Genomic DNA, 16,924 nt, shown 5'->3' on the forward strand with positions numbered 1-16,924 from the left:
CATTATCCAAACATAAGATTAAAGCATCTTGTAAAGTATTACTTGCAATATTAGCTTCCTTACTGTCATTTTCATTTTTGTCTCCTTCTTTGTTTTTCCGAGACCAACAGTCTTTCTTTAGATGACCAGGCTTTCCGCAGTACTAGCAATCTTTCTTTCCTCTAGATTGAGAGCGTCCTTTCTTTGACTTCCCTCGTGACTTCTCATTCCCAGGACCTTTTCCTCTTTCCTTTGATCTTCCTCTGTTCTCCACATTCAAAACACTACCCGATGATGTTGGAGTCTCACCAGTGCTTTTCCTTCGCATTTCCTCGCTTAGGATAACACCAACAATATCATCAAGTACCAAAGTATTTTTACCAGAGACATAGTTACTTACAGCCATAACCAAGCTATTCCAGCTTTCTGGCAAAGAACATAAAATCAAGAGAGCCCTAACCTCTTCTGCAAAGGTAATTTTTACCGAAGACAATTGATTGGTAATTGTATTAAATTCATTTAAGTGCTCCGCTACAGATCCTCCCTCACTCATTTTCAAATTAAACAAACGCTTCATAAGAAATACCTTATTCGAAGCCGAGGGTTTCTCATACAACTTAGCCAATGTTGCCATCAAATCTACAGTCGTTTTTGCTTCTGTTATATTGAATGCTACAGACGACGCAAGGCACAATCGAATGGATCCCAGTGCCTTTCTATCTAAAATGTCCCACTCTTCATCTGATATTATGGTCGGTTTCTTTGCCTTTCCTTCCAATGGCCGCCACAAATCCTTTTGATACAGGTAATCCTCCATCTGCATTTTCCATAACTGATAATTTTGGCCGTTAAACTTTTCGACCTTGAATTTGGAATCCTCCATTGCTCCCACTCAAATCTGAAAGTCCTGCCAATTTACAGAAAACCTCGATCTGATACCAATTGTTAGGGTTTCAAGCAGATCCGAAGCAAATATGAACTAACAATTATATGCAGATTTAAATACAAAAGATAAAGAAATAAAACAAGACACAGATAACATAGAGATTTAACGTGGTTCACCCAGAATGGGTTACGTCCACCATACATAGCCGTCCAATCTTTCTTATTATCCAGCAAAAACAATACATCAACCTTCCAATGCCTTAAGCATCCCAGCCGCTTATAACATGCATTTTTAGGGCAACAAACAAAGTCTGCCTTTTTTAGGGTTTTATTCCAATGTCAGTTTTCATGAACAAAAAACGGCAATTTTTTTTTTTCTCGGGGGCTGCCGCCCCCGAACCCCCGCTTTTCTCAATCACCACATTTCAACAAGAGATATAGATGAAAATGCCTTCCAATCCATCATAGGGAATTCGGCACAGGGCACCTGCATTGCATTCACAGAACAAGATGTTCCTAGTGATATAATTCTCCATAATGACCCGCTACATCTAGAAGCTTACATACATAAGAGAAGAGTCATAAGAGTACTCATAGATGGAGAAGTGGGTCTCAACATTTGTACATTAAAGCTCGTTAAGGAATTGAGATATTTCGAGCTTCATATTGATCTATCAAAGAGAATAAATATCAAAGCATATGATGATGAAGAACGTCCCTCAAAAGGTATAGTAACGCTACTAGTGCGAATAGGACCTATCATAATAAAGGTCGCTTTTCAAGTGTTGGACAAAGAACTAGGATACAACATGTTATTGGGTCGCCCATGGATTCACACCATGCAAGCCGTACCGTTGACATTTCATCAATGTGTCAAATTCCCATATAACGACATTGAAATCACCATAAGAGGTGATCCAAATCCATTTCAACACTATAATTACTTAAAAGAAAGTGTGGATAATCGGGTACCAATTAATCAAGCAGCACCTCTACCTACACAAATGGAGTCATTAACAATCACATAAACACAAAAGAATGTGCTTACAACATCTTCTTTATAGATAAAAGATATTGGTTGTGGAGAGTATTCTATTTCAAGTGCATCAAATGGAAAATAGTTGTCCCTCTCTCCTAGGTCTTTTGGGAAACCTCAAAATGTAGTAATGAAACAAGACAAAGGAAAGGAAATTGTCAGATACTCAGACTCATGCTCTTTCATTAGATGGGGTGATTTACAAGAAGAATCTTTGAATGAAGATGTCAATCATTAGATATATAGAGAAGAAGATGACATGACAATACCCAAATTACCTCTAGATCAGTATGGCAATGGGTTCAAAATGCTCCAAAAACATGGGTATGATGGCACCACAGGCTTGGGATATATAGAGAAGTAGAAGAAGAAGAAGAAGGAGAAGAAGAAGAAGAAGAAGGTGGTTTCTCTCAACTATGTAGCACATGTACAATAGGTCATGAAAGAATGAAGTGTGGTTGCTTGATGAGGGAAGCTATGACACAAATAAAGTGTGATGATGTATGATCCTAGAGATATTTTGGCATTATGTAAGTATGATAAGAATTGTAGATTTATCTAAATGGAAGGAAGAATATTGTTTATAGAAATCTCGAAGAGAATCAAGGGTTTGGATCAAGAGGTTAAAAGATGAACGACCATAATCACATAGACAAAAGAGAATCAATAGGATTGAAGGGTAGGTAAAGATGAAGGGAGGAGATTAAGTGGTAGATAAAAATTTGAAGGGATGGGATTAAAAAGAAGAGGATAATGAATTAATTAAATAAATAAAAGTGTCTATTTAATTAATAGAGGAAAAGAGCAAAAGATCAATTAAATAAATATAAATATTATTTAATTTAGGAAATACGTGAGATTAAATAAATAATAAATATTTATTTAATTTTGAAATAAGAGGTTAATGAATTAATTAAATAAATAAATAATTATTTAATTAATAGAGGATATCATGGTAAAATAATTAAATAAATAATATATTTATTTATTTTTAAGTAAGGACAATTTTAGGTGTCTAGCGGTAGCTCTAAAAGAAGTCTCCTTTAGGGTCAACAAAATAAGACCCCTTCAGCCTAGATGCAATTTTGAATGCAATTGAATTCCATTGGGCATTAGAACAAATTGACGAATTGTATCGGGATGTACCATTAAATTCCTGCCACATTTTGAAACACCTAAAATTTGACAGATATCGAGGGAAAGGTGATCCTAGAGACTACATTAGATAGTTTTTTACGACATGCATAGAGGTTGCAAATGAAAACACTTACCTAATGAGACTGTTTCCCAAAATTTTGGGAGGTCCAACCTTAGAGTGGTTTTCACATTTACCACCAACTATTACATCATGGGGAGAATTAGCTGAACACTTCATTGCAAAATTTTCACATAACATTGAAACCCCAGTCACTTTGATGGACTTGTGCACCACGAAACAATATGAGAATGAAATATTCACATCCTTCATACAATGATGGAGAGCTCTCTATAGGAGGTGCAATACTATTATTCCAGAAACAAAGCAAGTGGATATGTTCAGAAAAAACTTAATCCCTAAGATCAAGTACCCGATACAAATGCAATGTTTGACCATATTTAAACAAATCACTGAAAAAGCCCTCAAGTGTGAGAAAGGACTAGTGGAACAAGGTCTCATTAAGTATGGCAACAACAACAACAATGATAAATCCAAATTTTGGTCAAAAAACAAAAATGTGACCAACGATTGTGTTGTAGACGCCGGTATGGTGAATAGAACTGAACCGGTTTTATCTTTACAAGGCACAAGGCAATCATTAAATCCACATACGAAGAATAACACTATCTCAACAAACGTGAACACTGTGCAAAATATGAACACAAAATATGCAAGGGTAAATGCTTCAAGAAGAAATTACATACCTCTAGGGGAACCTATTGAATCAACGCTAAAAAAGTTAATACAGACAAACATGATCACTTTGCAGGAAATAAGAGTATATGAAACAAGTCCTTTTAAACCTACATGGTGGAATGATAATGATTTATGTGATTATCATCGTACTAAAGGTCACAAAATGACAAGTTGCTATAACTTGAAAAACTTGGTCCAAGATATGATCGACCAAGGTGACATCACGATTGATACCGATAAAACTTCAACAAACACGAATCACACAATCTTTAAGAATCCATTTGTTAAACATGACAAAGGGAAGGCTACTACATCAGGAACACAAGATAATACAACTAACTACACAAAAGTCTCATACTACTATACTATTCATGCCATTAGCTCAGGAGATATAGTAAAAGATGATTCACAAGAAACACTTGATAAAGATGAGCAATATCTAGAGATTCACAAAGATGATAACCAAATTTGCATGCTGTCAGAGGCACCAAAATATGATGAATACATAAATCTCTATCTAATGGACTGGGGGCATGATGAACCATTTCATTCAAGCTGGTTTGAAGATGAAGTTATAGCACATATCATGGATGTCAACTTACACATGAAGACTATAAGGAGGGATATAACATAAACCTTGAGAACACAACATATGGTATAGACAGTTCCTGCACAAGAGATGAAACAGTGGCTACAATCACAATAACTCCCAGAGACAGAGACTGTGCATTAGTTACTCACAAATCAAAGGTAACTTTACAAGGAGTACCACCAAACCTACCACTAGTAGTAGGGACTTATAATGTTCTTGAGCAACTCAAGAAAACCCCGGCACAGATATCAGTTTTTGAACTCTTGCATATTTCACCCACTCATAAAGCCATTTTGGACAAAGTGCTTCAAGATTCAGTAGTGGACAAAGATATAGATGATAATGCCTTCCAATCCATTGTAGGGAATTCAGCACAGGGCACCTGCATTGCATTCACAGAACAAGATGTTCCTAGTGATATAATTCTCCATAATGACCCGCTACATCTAGAAGCTTACATACATAAGAGAAGAGTCATAAGAGTACTCATAGATGGAGATGCAAGTCTCAAAATTTGTACATTAAAGCTCATTAAGGAATTGAGATATTTTGAGCTTCATATTGATCTGTCAAAGAGAATAAATATCAAAGCATATGATGATGAAGAAGGTCCCTCAAAAGGTATAGTAACGCTACTAGTGTGAATAGGACCTATCACAATAAAGGTCACTTTTCAAGTGTTGGACAAAGAACTAGGATACAACATGTTATTGCGCCGCCCATGGATTCACACCATGCAAGCCGTACCATCGACATTTCATCAATGTGTCAAATTCCCATATAACGGCATTGAAATCACCATAAGAGCTGATCCAAATCCATTTCAACACTATAATTACTTAAAAGAAAGTGTGGATAATCAAGTACCAATTAATCAAGAAGCACCTCTACCTACACAAATGGAGTCATTAACAATCACATAAACACAAAAGAATGTGCTTACAACATCTTCTTTATAGATAAAAGATATTGGTTGTGGAGAGTATTCTATTTCAAGTGCATCAAATGGAAAATAGTTGTCCCTCTCTCCTAGGTCTTTTGGGAAACCTCAAAATGCAGTAATGAAACAAGACAAAGGAAAGGAAATTGTCAGATACTCAGACTCATGCTCTTTCATTAGCTGGGGTGATTTACAAGAAGAATCTTTGAATGAAGATGCCAATCATTAGATATATAGAGAAGAAGATGACATGACAATACCCAAATTACCTCTAGATCAGTATGGCAATGGGTTCAAAATAAGAAGAAGAAGAAGAAGAAGGTGGTGGTTGCTCTCAACTATGTAGCACATGTACAAGAGGTCATGAAAGAATGGAGTGTGGTTGCTTGATGAGGTAAGCTATGACACAAATATAGTGTGATGATGTATGATCCTAGAGAGGTTTTGGCATTATGTAAGTATGATAAGAATTGTAGATTTATCTAAATGGAAGGAAGAATATTGTTTATAGAAATCTTGAAGAGAATCAAGGGTTCAGATCAAGAGGTTAAAAGATGAATGACCATAATCACATAGACAAAAGAGAATCAATAGGATTGAAGGGTAGGTAAAGATGAAGGGAGGAGATTATGTGTAGGTGAAAAGTTGAAGGGATAGGATTAAAAAGAAGAGGATAATGAATTAATTAAATAAATAAAAGTATCTATTTAATTAATAGAGGAAAAGAGCAAAAGATCAATTAAATAAATATAAATATTATTTAATTTAGGAAATACGTGAGATCAAAGAAATAATAAATATTAATTTAATTTTGAAATAAGAGGTTCATGAATTAATTACATAAATAAAAAATTATTTAATTAATAGAGGATATCATGGTAAAATAATTAAATAAATGATAAACATTTATTTATTTTTAAGTAAGGACAATTTTAGGTGTCTAGCGGTAGCTCTAAAAGAAGACTCCTTTAGGGTCAACAAAATAAGACCCCTTCAGCCTAGATGCAATTTTGAGTGCAATTGAATTCCATTGGGCATTAGAACAAATTGACAAATTGTATCGGGATGTACCATTGAATTCCTACCACATTTTGAAACACCGAAATTCGACAGATATCGAGGGAAAGGTGATCCTAGAGACCACATCATATAGTTTTTTACGACATGCATAGAGGTTGTAACTGAAGACACTTACCTAATAAGACTGTTTCCTAAAAGTTTGGGAGGTCCAACTTTAGAGTGGTTTTCACATTTACCACCAACTATTACATCATGGGGAGAATTAGCTGAACACTTCATTGCAAAATTTTCACATAATATTGAAACCCCAGTCACTTTGATTGACTTGTGCGCCACGAAACAATATGAGTGAAATATTCGTATCCTTCATACAATGATGGAGAGATCTCTATAGGAGTTACAAGACTATTATTCCAGAAACAAAGCGAGTGGATATGTTCACAGAAAACTTAATCCCTAAGATCAAGTACCCGATACAAATGCAATGTTTGACCATATTTAAACAAATCATTGAAAAATCCCTCAAGTGTGAGAAAGGACTAGTGGAAAAAGGTCTCATTAAGTATGGCAACAACAACAACAATGATAAATCCAAATTTTGGTCGAAAAACAAAAATATGACCAACAATGGTGTTGTAGACGTTCGTACGATGAATAGAACTCAACCGGTTTTATCTTTTCAAGGCACAAGGCAATCATTAAATCCACATACGAAGAATAACACTATCTCAACAAACATGAACACTGCACAAAATATGAAAACAAAATATCCAAGGGTAAATGCTCCAAGAATCAATTACGTACCTCTAGGGGAACCTATTGAATCAACACTAAAAAAGTTAATACAGACAAACATGATCACTTTGCCATAAATAAGAGTATATGAACCAGGTCCTTTCAAACCTACATGGTGGAATGATAATGATTTATGTGATTATCATCGTACTAAAGGTCACAAAACGGCAAGTTGTTATAATTTGAAAAACTTGGTCCAAGATATGATCGATCAAGGTGACATCATGATTGATACCGATAAAACTTCAGCAAACACGAATCAGACAATCTTTAAGGATCCATTTGTTAAACATGACAAAGGGAAGGCTACTACATCAAGAACACAAGATAATACAACTGACTACACAAAAGTCTCATACTACTATACTATTCATGCCATTAGCTCAGGAGATATAGTAAAAGATGAGTCACAAGAAACACTTGATAAAGATGAGCAATAACTAGAGATTCACAAAAATGATAACCAAATTTGCATGCTGTCAGAGGCACCGAAATATGATGAACACAAAAATCTCTATCTCATGGACTGGGGGCATGACGAACCATTTCATTCAAGTTGGTTTGAAGATAAACTTATAGCACATATCATGGATGTCAAACTTACACATGACGATTATAAGGAGGGATATAAAATAAACCTTGACAACACAACATATGGTACAGATAGTTCCTGCACAAGAGATGAAACAATGGCTACAATCACAATAACTCCCAGAGACAGAGACTGTGCATTAGTTACTCACAAATCAAAGGTAACTTTAAAAGGAGTACCACCAAACCTACCACACGGCAGTAGGGACTTATAATGTTCTTGAGCAACTCAAGAAAACCCTGGCACAGATATCACTTTTTGAACTCTTGCATATTTCCACCACTCATAAAGCCATTCTGGATAAAGTGCTTCAAGATTCAGTAGTGGACAGAGATATAGATGAAAATGCCTTCCAATCCATGGCAGGTAATTGTTAGTTAAGATGGGGGGGGGTGAATCATAAAAACTTCACTATACAATATATTCACCAGATTCAACCTCGGTAGCCTTTATTGATATGCAACTATGACTGTAAATCATTCAATACTCATAAACAAATACACTTAAAACATCATAACACATTCAACACCAGATTTAACATGGAAACCCAAATAGGGAAAAACCACTGTGGGATTTCGGACCCACTAAAAAATATACCCTTCTAGAGTATGCTCGATTAAAAGATAATCCTTTTAAAGATCACAAACACATTGCTAGATGTGACCCGGTTAAGGGATTTCCCTCAGACTTGTTAGAGTCTTGCACTTTGTTAGAAGTGACCTTGTCAAAGGATTTCAAACACTCATTTAGAATGTTACCTTGCTAGAGGGTTTACAAATAAGACTGTTAAGTCCACTCTGTTAAGAGATTTCCTATCACTTACAAAATAAATAATGGTAATAAAATAGATCTGCAACTTCACATCTAAAATGCTAAAGCAGATTCTATTTGCTCAAAACAATCTTGTCATAAGACTTATCTTGTCCCTTGTTGGGCTTGTTGGGCTTCTCAATCTGTTCTTCAATCAGATCTTCAAGCTTCTAAGCTTGGTAAACATTACTGTAGCATCATTGTGCATACATTTGCCTGCATGCATTGTTCATCAACAATTCCTTATTTATAAACAATTTCTAACCGCTTAATCTCCTTGATCACATTTCCCATGATCAATCTTAGCCATCAGATCATCAAACTTGACTAGGTTCAATGTATCCTTCGATCTGAAAACGTTTTACCTTGCCTTGGAACTTGTATTCCTTCCTTGGAACTTGTGCTAGGTTATTACGGTTCAATCTGTGATGTAGATCTTCCTCTTGATTTTTCGATGTTGTAGATCCTCAACAAACTTCTTGCACGACATACCAATCATTTCTTCATCTCCAACTCATCAGCATCCTTCATTAAATAATGTTTTTATTCATCCAATGCATTCTGTTATAACTTGGTTGTTACTCGGTTAATACTAAAATTCACTCGGTAGATATTCTTCCTTCTTTAACTGATATCGATAACCTTAGGGTTTACCGACTAGGTTTTTTGCTCGGTGACATAGTACAGTATTAAACTTATAATCAACAACATATGTAGGATATCAAAACAATCAAAACAACATGATCTAATCATTGTCTAACTCGGTAATAGTTTCCCATTGAATAACTTATTATTCCTCTTCATTATCACATTCTTTCTATGTCACTTACCGACCTCTTAATACTCATCAAAACATACTCATTGAGATATGGCAACATCATACTGAATCAGAAAATCAATTTCTTGACATCAATGACAAAATAATATTATTAAGACAGTAATCATCCTTATTCAGTTATATCAATAATCTCCAACAACCTTTTCAATATCCTCATACCAACAAACTTACTGAGGTGCTAACAATCTCCTTTTGTGAAAATGCTAACAATCTCCCCCTTTGGCATTGATGGCAAAACCAACTTTAATGGCAATACCAACTTGATTTATTTCAATTGATTCGGATTCGGATTGTTGCTTAAACTTCTCTGAAATTTTCTAGAATTCTCCCTCAATCATTAGTCTTCTCCTAGCTTCTTATGTTAGTTCCTTACAAATTAGTTTTCTCCCCCTTTGACAACAATGCCAAAAAGAAAAACTAATTCATGATTTCTTCCTTTGTGAAGTAATTTTCCTTACAGTCTCATTCACGGTCAGAACATCTTTGTCTTGAATCACTTTTCTTGTACAACTTTAGGCAACCTCCTAAAGTGTGTAAAGGAGCATCAACTCATAAATAGTTATCCTTTAGATTCATAGAATTGATGCTTTCACTGAACTTTGTCAGTGAGTACTAGATAGGGGTAGGAACCCTAACTAACTTCTGAGATACTCAAAAGTGTCCCTTGGCAATAGCTTTGTGAAAATATCTACTATTTGTTCCTTTGAACTGATATATTCCAGCACAACTTTCTTCTCTTGAACTTCTTCTCTGAGATAATGATACTTTATAGAGATATGCTTTGTCTTTGAGTGCATTATTGGATTCTTTGAAATGTTAATGGCACTAGTATTATCACATAATATAGTTACTGGCTTGATAACTTTCTCATTCATACCTTCCAACAGTTGTTTGATCCATGCTATATTGGTACAATTCAATGCTGCAGCGACATATTCAGCTTCAATTGTTGACTGTGAAATGCATCCTTGTTTCTTGCTAAGCCAACTTACTAGTCTATCTCCCAAAAAGAAAGCTCCACCGCTTGTGCTTTTTCTGTCATCAATGTTTCCTACCCAATCAGCATCAGTATAGACTTTTAAGTCAAAAACATTTCTCTTTTGATACACTAAGCCATAATCTTCAGTGCCTCTCAGGTATCTCAAAATTCTCTTGATTGCTGTCAAATGAGTTTCTTTGAGATCTACAGAAAATCTTGCAACTATACCTACTGCATGTGCTATATCTGGCCTACTGTGAACCACATATTGCAGCTTTCCAATCATAGATCGGTAAAGTGTCTCATCAACAGATGCAAATTCATCACTCTTTGATAGTTTACAATTGGTAGTCGTAGGAGTGCTTACAGGTTTAGAATCTTCCATTCCAAATTTCTTCAAGATTTCCTTTATATACTTGGATTGAGTAATGAAAATCTTATTTTTCATTTGTAGTATCTACAAACCTATAAAATACTTTATTTCACTGGTTAATGACATCTCAAATTCTTTGCACATTTCATATCCAAAGTTCTTGCATAAGGAGTCATTTCCACAAAAAATAATATCATCAACAAATATGGTTGAAAGTAGTATACCATTGTTTTCATCATTTTTCATATACATGTTGTTGTTTTCACTTGTCCTTATAAATCCAATCTTGATCAAATAAGAGAGCAGTCTTTCATACCATGCTCTAGGTGCTTGCTTTAAACCATATAATGCTTTGTTTAGCTTACATACCTGATCTTTATTCTTGTCTTCAATAAATCCTTCAGGTTGTTCAATATAAACTTATTCTTCTAGTATACCATTAAAAAATGTAGATTTAACATCCATTTGATATACCTTGAAATTTTTGTAAGCAGCATATGCCAACAATGTTCTTACTCCCTCAAGTCTAGCCACAGGTGCAAAAGTCTCACCATAATTAATTTCTTCTTCTTGAGCATATCCTTTGCAAACTAGTCTTTCTTTGTTCCGAATGACCTCACCTTTTTCATTTAGCTTGTTTCTGAAAAATCCACTTTGTACCGATTACATTTTTGTCCTTCAGTCTTGGGACCAATGTCCATGTTTCATTCTTCTTGATTTGATCAATCTCTTCTGTCATAGCATTTACCCAATCTTCATTGTTAAATGCCTCTTTTACTATCCTCGGTTCAAATTCAGATAGCAGACATGTGTTTTGTCTCAGTTTGTTCCTTGTCATCACTGGATCATCCTTATCTCCTATAATCTGACTTGATGCATGATTTCTTCTGACATATTTGGCTAATATGGGCTTGGTATGCTTTGTATGATCTTCTTCATCACTCGATAACTAGATATTATCTTCATTTTCTTCAACAACTTTCTCGGTAGGACTTCTCGGTTGAACATAAACAAATTCTTCATAATTTTCTGGTTCTTTGGAATTTCCTTCATCATTTCTTTATGCAAATTCATCAATTTTCACATTTGCACTTCTACTATTTTATTAGATGATTTGATCAGACATTTAAATGCTTTACTTCTAGAAGAATAACCAAGAAATGTTCCTTCCTTGCTTTTCTAATCAAACTTTCCATTTCTGTCATCTTTGTGAACATAACATCTACTTCCAAAGATTTTAAAATAACTTACATTGGGTTTCTTATCATACCAAATTTCATATGGTGTCTTCAAAGTTCCTTTCTTCAGTTGTACTCAGTTCAGGGTGTAAACTGCAGTGTTGATTGCTTCTCTCCAAAATGTTTGAGGTACCCTCTTTTCTATCATCAGGGTTCTGGCACAATCTACAATTGATCTGTTTCTTCTTTCAGCTATTCCATTTTGCTGAGGTGTTCTCGGTGCAGACACTTGTCTCTTTATACCATGATCATTGCAAAATAGGTTAAATTCATCAGAAGTGAACTCTCCTCCTCTATCAGATCTTAGACATTTCAACTATCTTCCTATTTCTTTTTCAACTCTAGCCTTATACCATTTGAACATTTGAAAGGCTTCTGATTTTTCTTTTAAAAACATAACTGACATCATTCTTGAGTAATCATCCACAAATAATATGAAGTATTTATCTCCATAATAACTTTGAACTTTCATAGGACCACAACGATCAGTGTGCACTAGATCTAAAATTCCTTTAGAAGTGTAGGACTTACTTGTAAAGCTTGACTTTGTCATCTTACCCATCTGGCATCCTTGACACATAACATTCTTAGGTTTTTCCAAGCTCGGTAGAACTCTTACTCGGTGCTTCTTATGTATTTTGATCAGATTATCAAAATTTACATGACAAAACCTTTTATGCCATAACTAGGCATCTTCTAGTTTAGCATACAGACAATTGTTCCGAGTTGAGTCAAGATGAAATGTATTACCTTTTGTTTGTGTCCCAGTAGCAGCCAGCTTTCCATGTTTGTCATGAACTTTGACACATCCCTTCTGGAATTCTATTCGGTATCCTATATTGTTTAGCTATGCTACACTAAACAAATTGTATTTCAAACCTTCAACCCAGTATACATCATCACATTTAGCATTGTCAAGAAGTGTTATAGATCCTTTACCTTTCACCGGACATGGTGCATCATTACCAAATCTTACATAACCTCCATCATAGTCTTCTAATTTAACAAACTTGTGTTTATCACCTGTCTTGTGATGTGAGCATCCACTATCTATGATGCAAGAATCATTTTTATTTATGTGAGATATTAGGGCTTTTTCTTCATACCTTTCTTCATCTGATCCATCTTTGATAGCCACATAAACAACTTCCTTTGTATCAGTCCCATCAGATTTATCATCGTTGGATTCCTCATCAGCTACTAGGCATGTCTTTCTATCTTTCCTTCTGAAGTCTCAGTGTCCTTTGTATTGGTTGTCTTTTTGTCTGTCATCTCGGTATTCTCTCTTTTCACTAGATTCTTTGTCAAGACAGTTAGAAGCCATATTTCCTATTCTCTCACAATTGAAACATTTTAAAGGTAATTTTCCTTTATACTTACCTTTGCCTCTCGGTAACCTTCTGGCTAATAATGCTTCAAACTCTTCTTGCTTTTTGATTTCTTCATATTGTGTACCTCTTCCATGTTTTTGTGAAATCTTTCACTTGCTCCACTATGATTTCCTTCAGTATACTTATGCATTCTATCATTGCAATCATCAGATTCACCAATATGAAAAGAACATAATGCAGATTCAACTTTATTTACCGAGGACCCACTGTTATCAAAATTACTTAACTCAAATGCATGTAGCTTACTGATAGTAGCATCCAAAGAGACTGACATGTTTGGCATAGACCTTAATTCATTGATTGTAGAGACTCGAATGGCATAAGCAAGTAGAAGTGTTCTAAGCAACTTACTTGTTACATCCTTTTCTTCAATAGTTCCTCCTGCTCCTTTGATTTGATTGACAATTTCCTTTAACCTTGTATTTTATTGGGTTATGTTCTCACCTTCATTCATTCTCATGGATTCAAGTTGACCTCTTAGACTGTCTACTTTTTCTCTTTGAACATGTTCATCACCACCATACACAGATATAAGCTTGGTCCATATTGCTTTGGCATCATTGCAACCTTCTAGATCATTAAACTCTGAGTCGGCTAATGCATATGTTATTTCAATCATAGCTTGAATATGTTCTTGCTCTGCCTTTATCTCTTCCATTTTCATCAGGTTGGTGCTAGGTGCTATGTAATCATTCTCCAAATAATATGTTGCATATTCTCCAATTCCTGATAAATGCAGCTTCATCCTTTTCTGCCATGTGGAGAAAATTGACCTGTTCAGCTTTGGTGCATCCCTTTTCTACATATTCAGATCTTGCCTCAAGTACCTTTAAAATTTTCTTCCAGAGTCCAAAGCTCTTATACCAATTGTTAGTTAAGATGAGAGGGGGGGTGAATCATAAAAACTTCACTATACAATATATTCACCAGATTCAACCACGGTAGCCTTTACTGATATGCAACTATGACTGTAAATCATTCAATACTCACAAACAGATACACTTAAAACATCATAACACATTTAACGCCAGATTTAATGTGGAAACCCAAATAGGGAAAAACCACTATGGGATTTCGGACCCACTAAGAAATATACCCTTCTAGAGTATGCTCGGTTAAAAGCTAATATTGTTAAATATTACAAACACATTGCTAGATGTGAACCGGTTAAGGGATTTCCCTCAAACTTGTTAGAGTCTTGCACTTTGCTAGAAGTGACCTTGTCAAAGGATTTCAAACACTCATTTAGAATGTTACCTTGCTAAAGGGTTTACAAATAAGACTGTTAAGTCCACTCGGTTAAGAGATTTCCTGTCACTTAGGAAATAAATAACAGTAATAAAATATATCTGCAACTTCACATCTAAAATGCTAAAGCAGATTCTATTTGCTCAAAACAATCTTGTCATAAGACTTATCTTGTCCCTTGTTGGGCTTGCTGGGCTTCTCAATCTGTTCTTCAATCAGATCTTCAAGCTTCTGTGCTTGGTAAACATTACTATAGCATCATTATGCATACATTTGCCTGCATGCATTGTTCATCAATAATTCCTTATTTATAAACAATTTCTAACCGCTTAATCTCCTTGATCACATTTCCCATGATCAATCTTAGCCATCAAATCATCAAACTTGACTAGGTTCAATGTATCCTTTGATTTGAAAACATTTTACCTCGCCTTGGAACTTGCATTCCTTCCTTGGAACTTGTGCTAGTTTATTGCGGTTCAATCTATGTTGTAGATCTTCCTCTTGATTTTCTGATGTCGTAGATCCTCAAGAAACTTCTTGCATCACATACCAATCATTTATTCATCTCCAGCTCATCAACATCCTTCATTAAATAATGCTTTTATTCATCCAATGCATTCTGTTATAACTCGGTTGTTACTCGGTTAATATTGAAATTCACTCAGTAGACATTCTGCCTTCTTTAACCGATATCGATAACCTTAGGGTTTACCGACTAGGTTGTTTGCTCGGTGACATAGTACAGTATTAAACTTATAATCAACAACATATGTAGGATATCAAAACAATCAAAACAACATGATCTCATCATTGTCTAACTCGGTAATAGTTGCCCACTGAATAACTTATTATTCCCCTTCATTATCACATTCTTTCTGTGTCACTTACCGACCTCTTAATACTCATCAAAACATACTCATTAAGATATGGAACCATCATACTGAATCAGAAAATCAATTTCTTGACATCAATGACAAAATAATATTATTAAGACAGTAATCATCCTTCTTCAGTTATATCAATAATCTCCAACAACCTTCTCAATATCCTCATACCAACAAACTTACTGAAGTGCTAACAAACTCCTTTTGTGAAAATGCTAACAGGAATTTGGCACAGGGCACTCACATTGCATTCACAGAACAAGATTTTCCTAGTGATATAATTCTCCATAATGACCCGCTACATCTAGAAGCTTACATACATAAGAGAAGAGAAATAAGAGTACTCATAGATGGAGGAGCAGGTCTCAGCATTTGTACTTTAAAGTTGGTTAAGAAATTGGGATATTTTGAGCTTCATATTGATCTATCAAAGAGAATAAATATCGAAGAAGAAGAAGAAGAAGAAGAAGAAGAAGAAGAAGAAGAAGAAGAAGAAGACGACGACGAAGAAGAAGAAGAAGAAGAAGACGACGACGAAGACGACGAAGACGACGAAGACGACGACGAAGACGAAGAAGACGATGACGAAGACGAAGAAGACGACGACGAAGAAGAAGAAGACGACGACGAAGAAGACGACGACGAAGACGAAGAAGACGACGACGAAGAAGAAGAAGACGACGACGAAGAAGAAGAAGACGACGAAGAAGAAGAAGAAGACGACGAAGAAGAAGAAGAAGAAGAAGAAGAAGACGAAGAAGAAGAAGACGAAGACGACGAAGAAGAAGAAGAAGACGACGAAGAAGACGACGAAGAAGACGACGAAGACGAAGAAGACGACGACGAAGAAGACGACGAAGAAGACGACGACGAAGAAGACGACGAAGAAGACGACGAAGAAGAAGACGACGACGAAGAAGAAGACGACGAAGAAGACGAAGAAGAAGAAGAAGAAGAAGAAGAAGAAGAAGAAGAAGAAGAAGTAGAAGAAGAAGAAGAAGAAGAAGTAATCAATAGGATTGAAGGGTAGGTAAAGATGAAGGGAGGAGAAGAAGACGACGAAGAAGACGAAGAAGAAGAAGAAGAAGAAGAAGAAGAAGAAGAAGAAGAAGAAGTAGAAGAAGAAGAAGAAGAAGAAGTAATCAATAGGATTGAAGGGTAGGTAAAGATGAAGGGAGGAGATTAAGTGGTAGGTGAAAGGTAAAGAAGAAGAAGAAGAAGAAGAAGAAGAAGAAGAAGTAGAAGAAGAAGAAGAAGAAGTAATCAATAGGATTGAAGGGTAGGTAAAGATGAAGGGAGGAGATTAAGTGGTAGGTGAAAGGTAAAGATGAAGGGAGGAGATTAAGTGGTAGGTGAAAAGTTTAAGGGATAGGATTAAAAAGAAGAGGATAATGAATTAATTAATTAAAAAGATCAATTAAATAAAT

The 16,924-nt window shown here is 35.3% G+C and overlaps 1 protein-coding gene across 1 annotated transcript; it reads left to right on the top strand.

Moving 5' to 3' along the window:
• Positions 1-7,830: 7,830 nt before the first annotated feature.
• Positions 7,831-16,724, top strand: LOC131866441 (uncharacterized; the record flags this gene model as incomplete). Its single annotated transcript, XM_059215455.1, has 4 exons — positions 7,831-7,893; positions 15,883-15,933; positions 16,528-16,635; positions 16,707-16,724. Coding segments are annotated over exons 1-4 (240 nt in total), but the record flags the coding sequence as incomplete, so codon positions are not given.
• Between the last annotated feature and the right edge of the window lie 200 nt (positions 16,725-16,924).

The sequence above is a fragment of the Cryptomeria japonica genome, chromosome 2, assembly GCF_030272615.1.
Source record: "Cryptomeria japonica chromosome 2, Sugi_1.0, whole genome shotgun sequence".
In the NCBI taxonomy this organism is placed as follows: domain Eukaryota; kingdom Viridiplantae; phylum Streptophyta; class Pinopsida; order Cupressales; family Cupressaceae; genus Cryptomeria; species Cryptomeria japonica.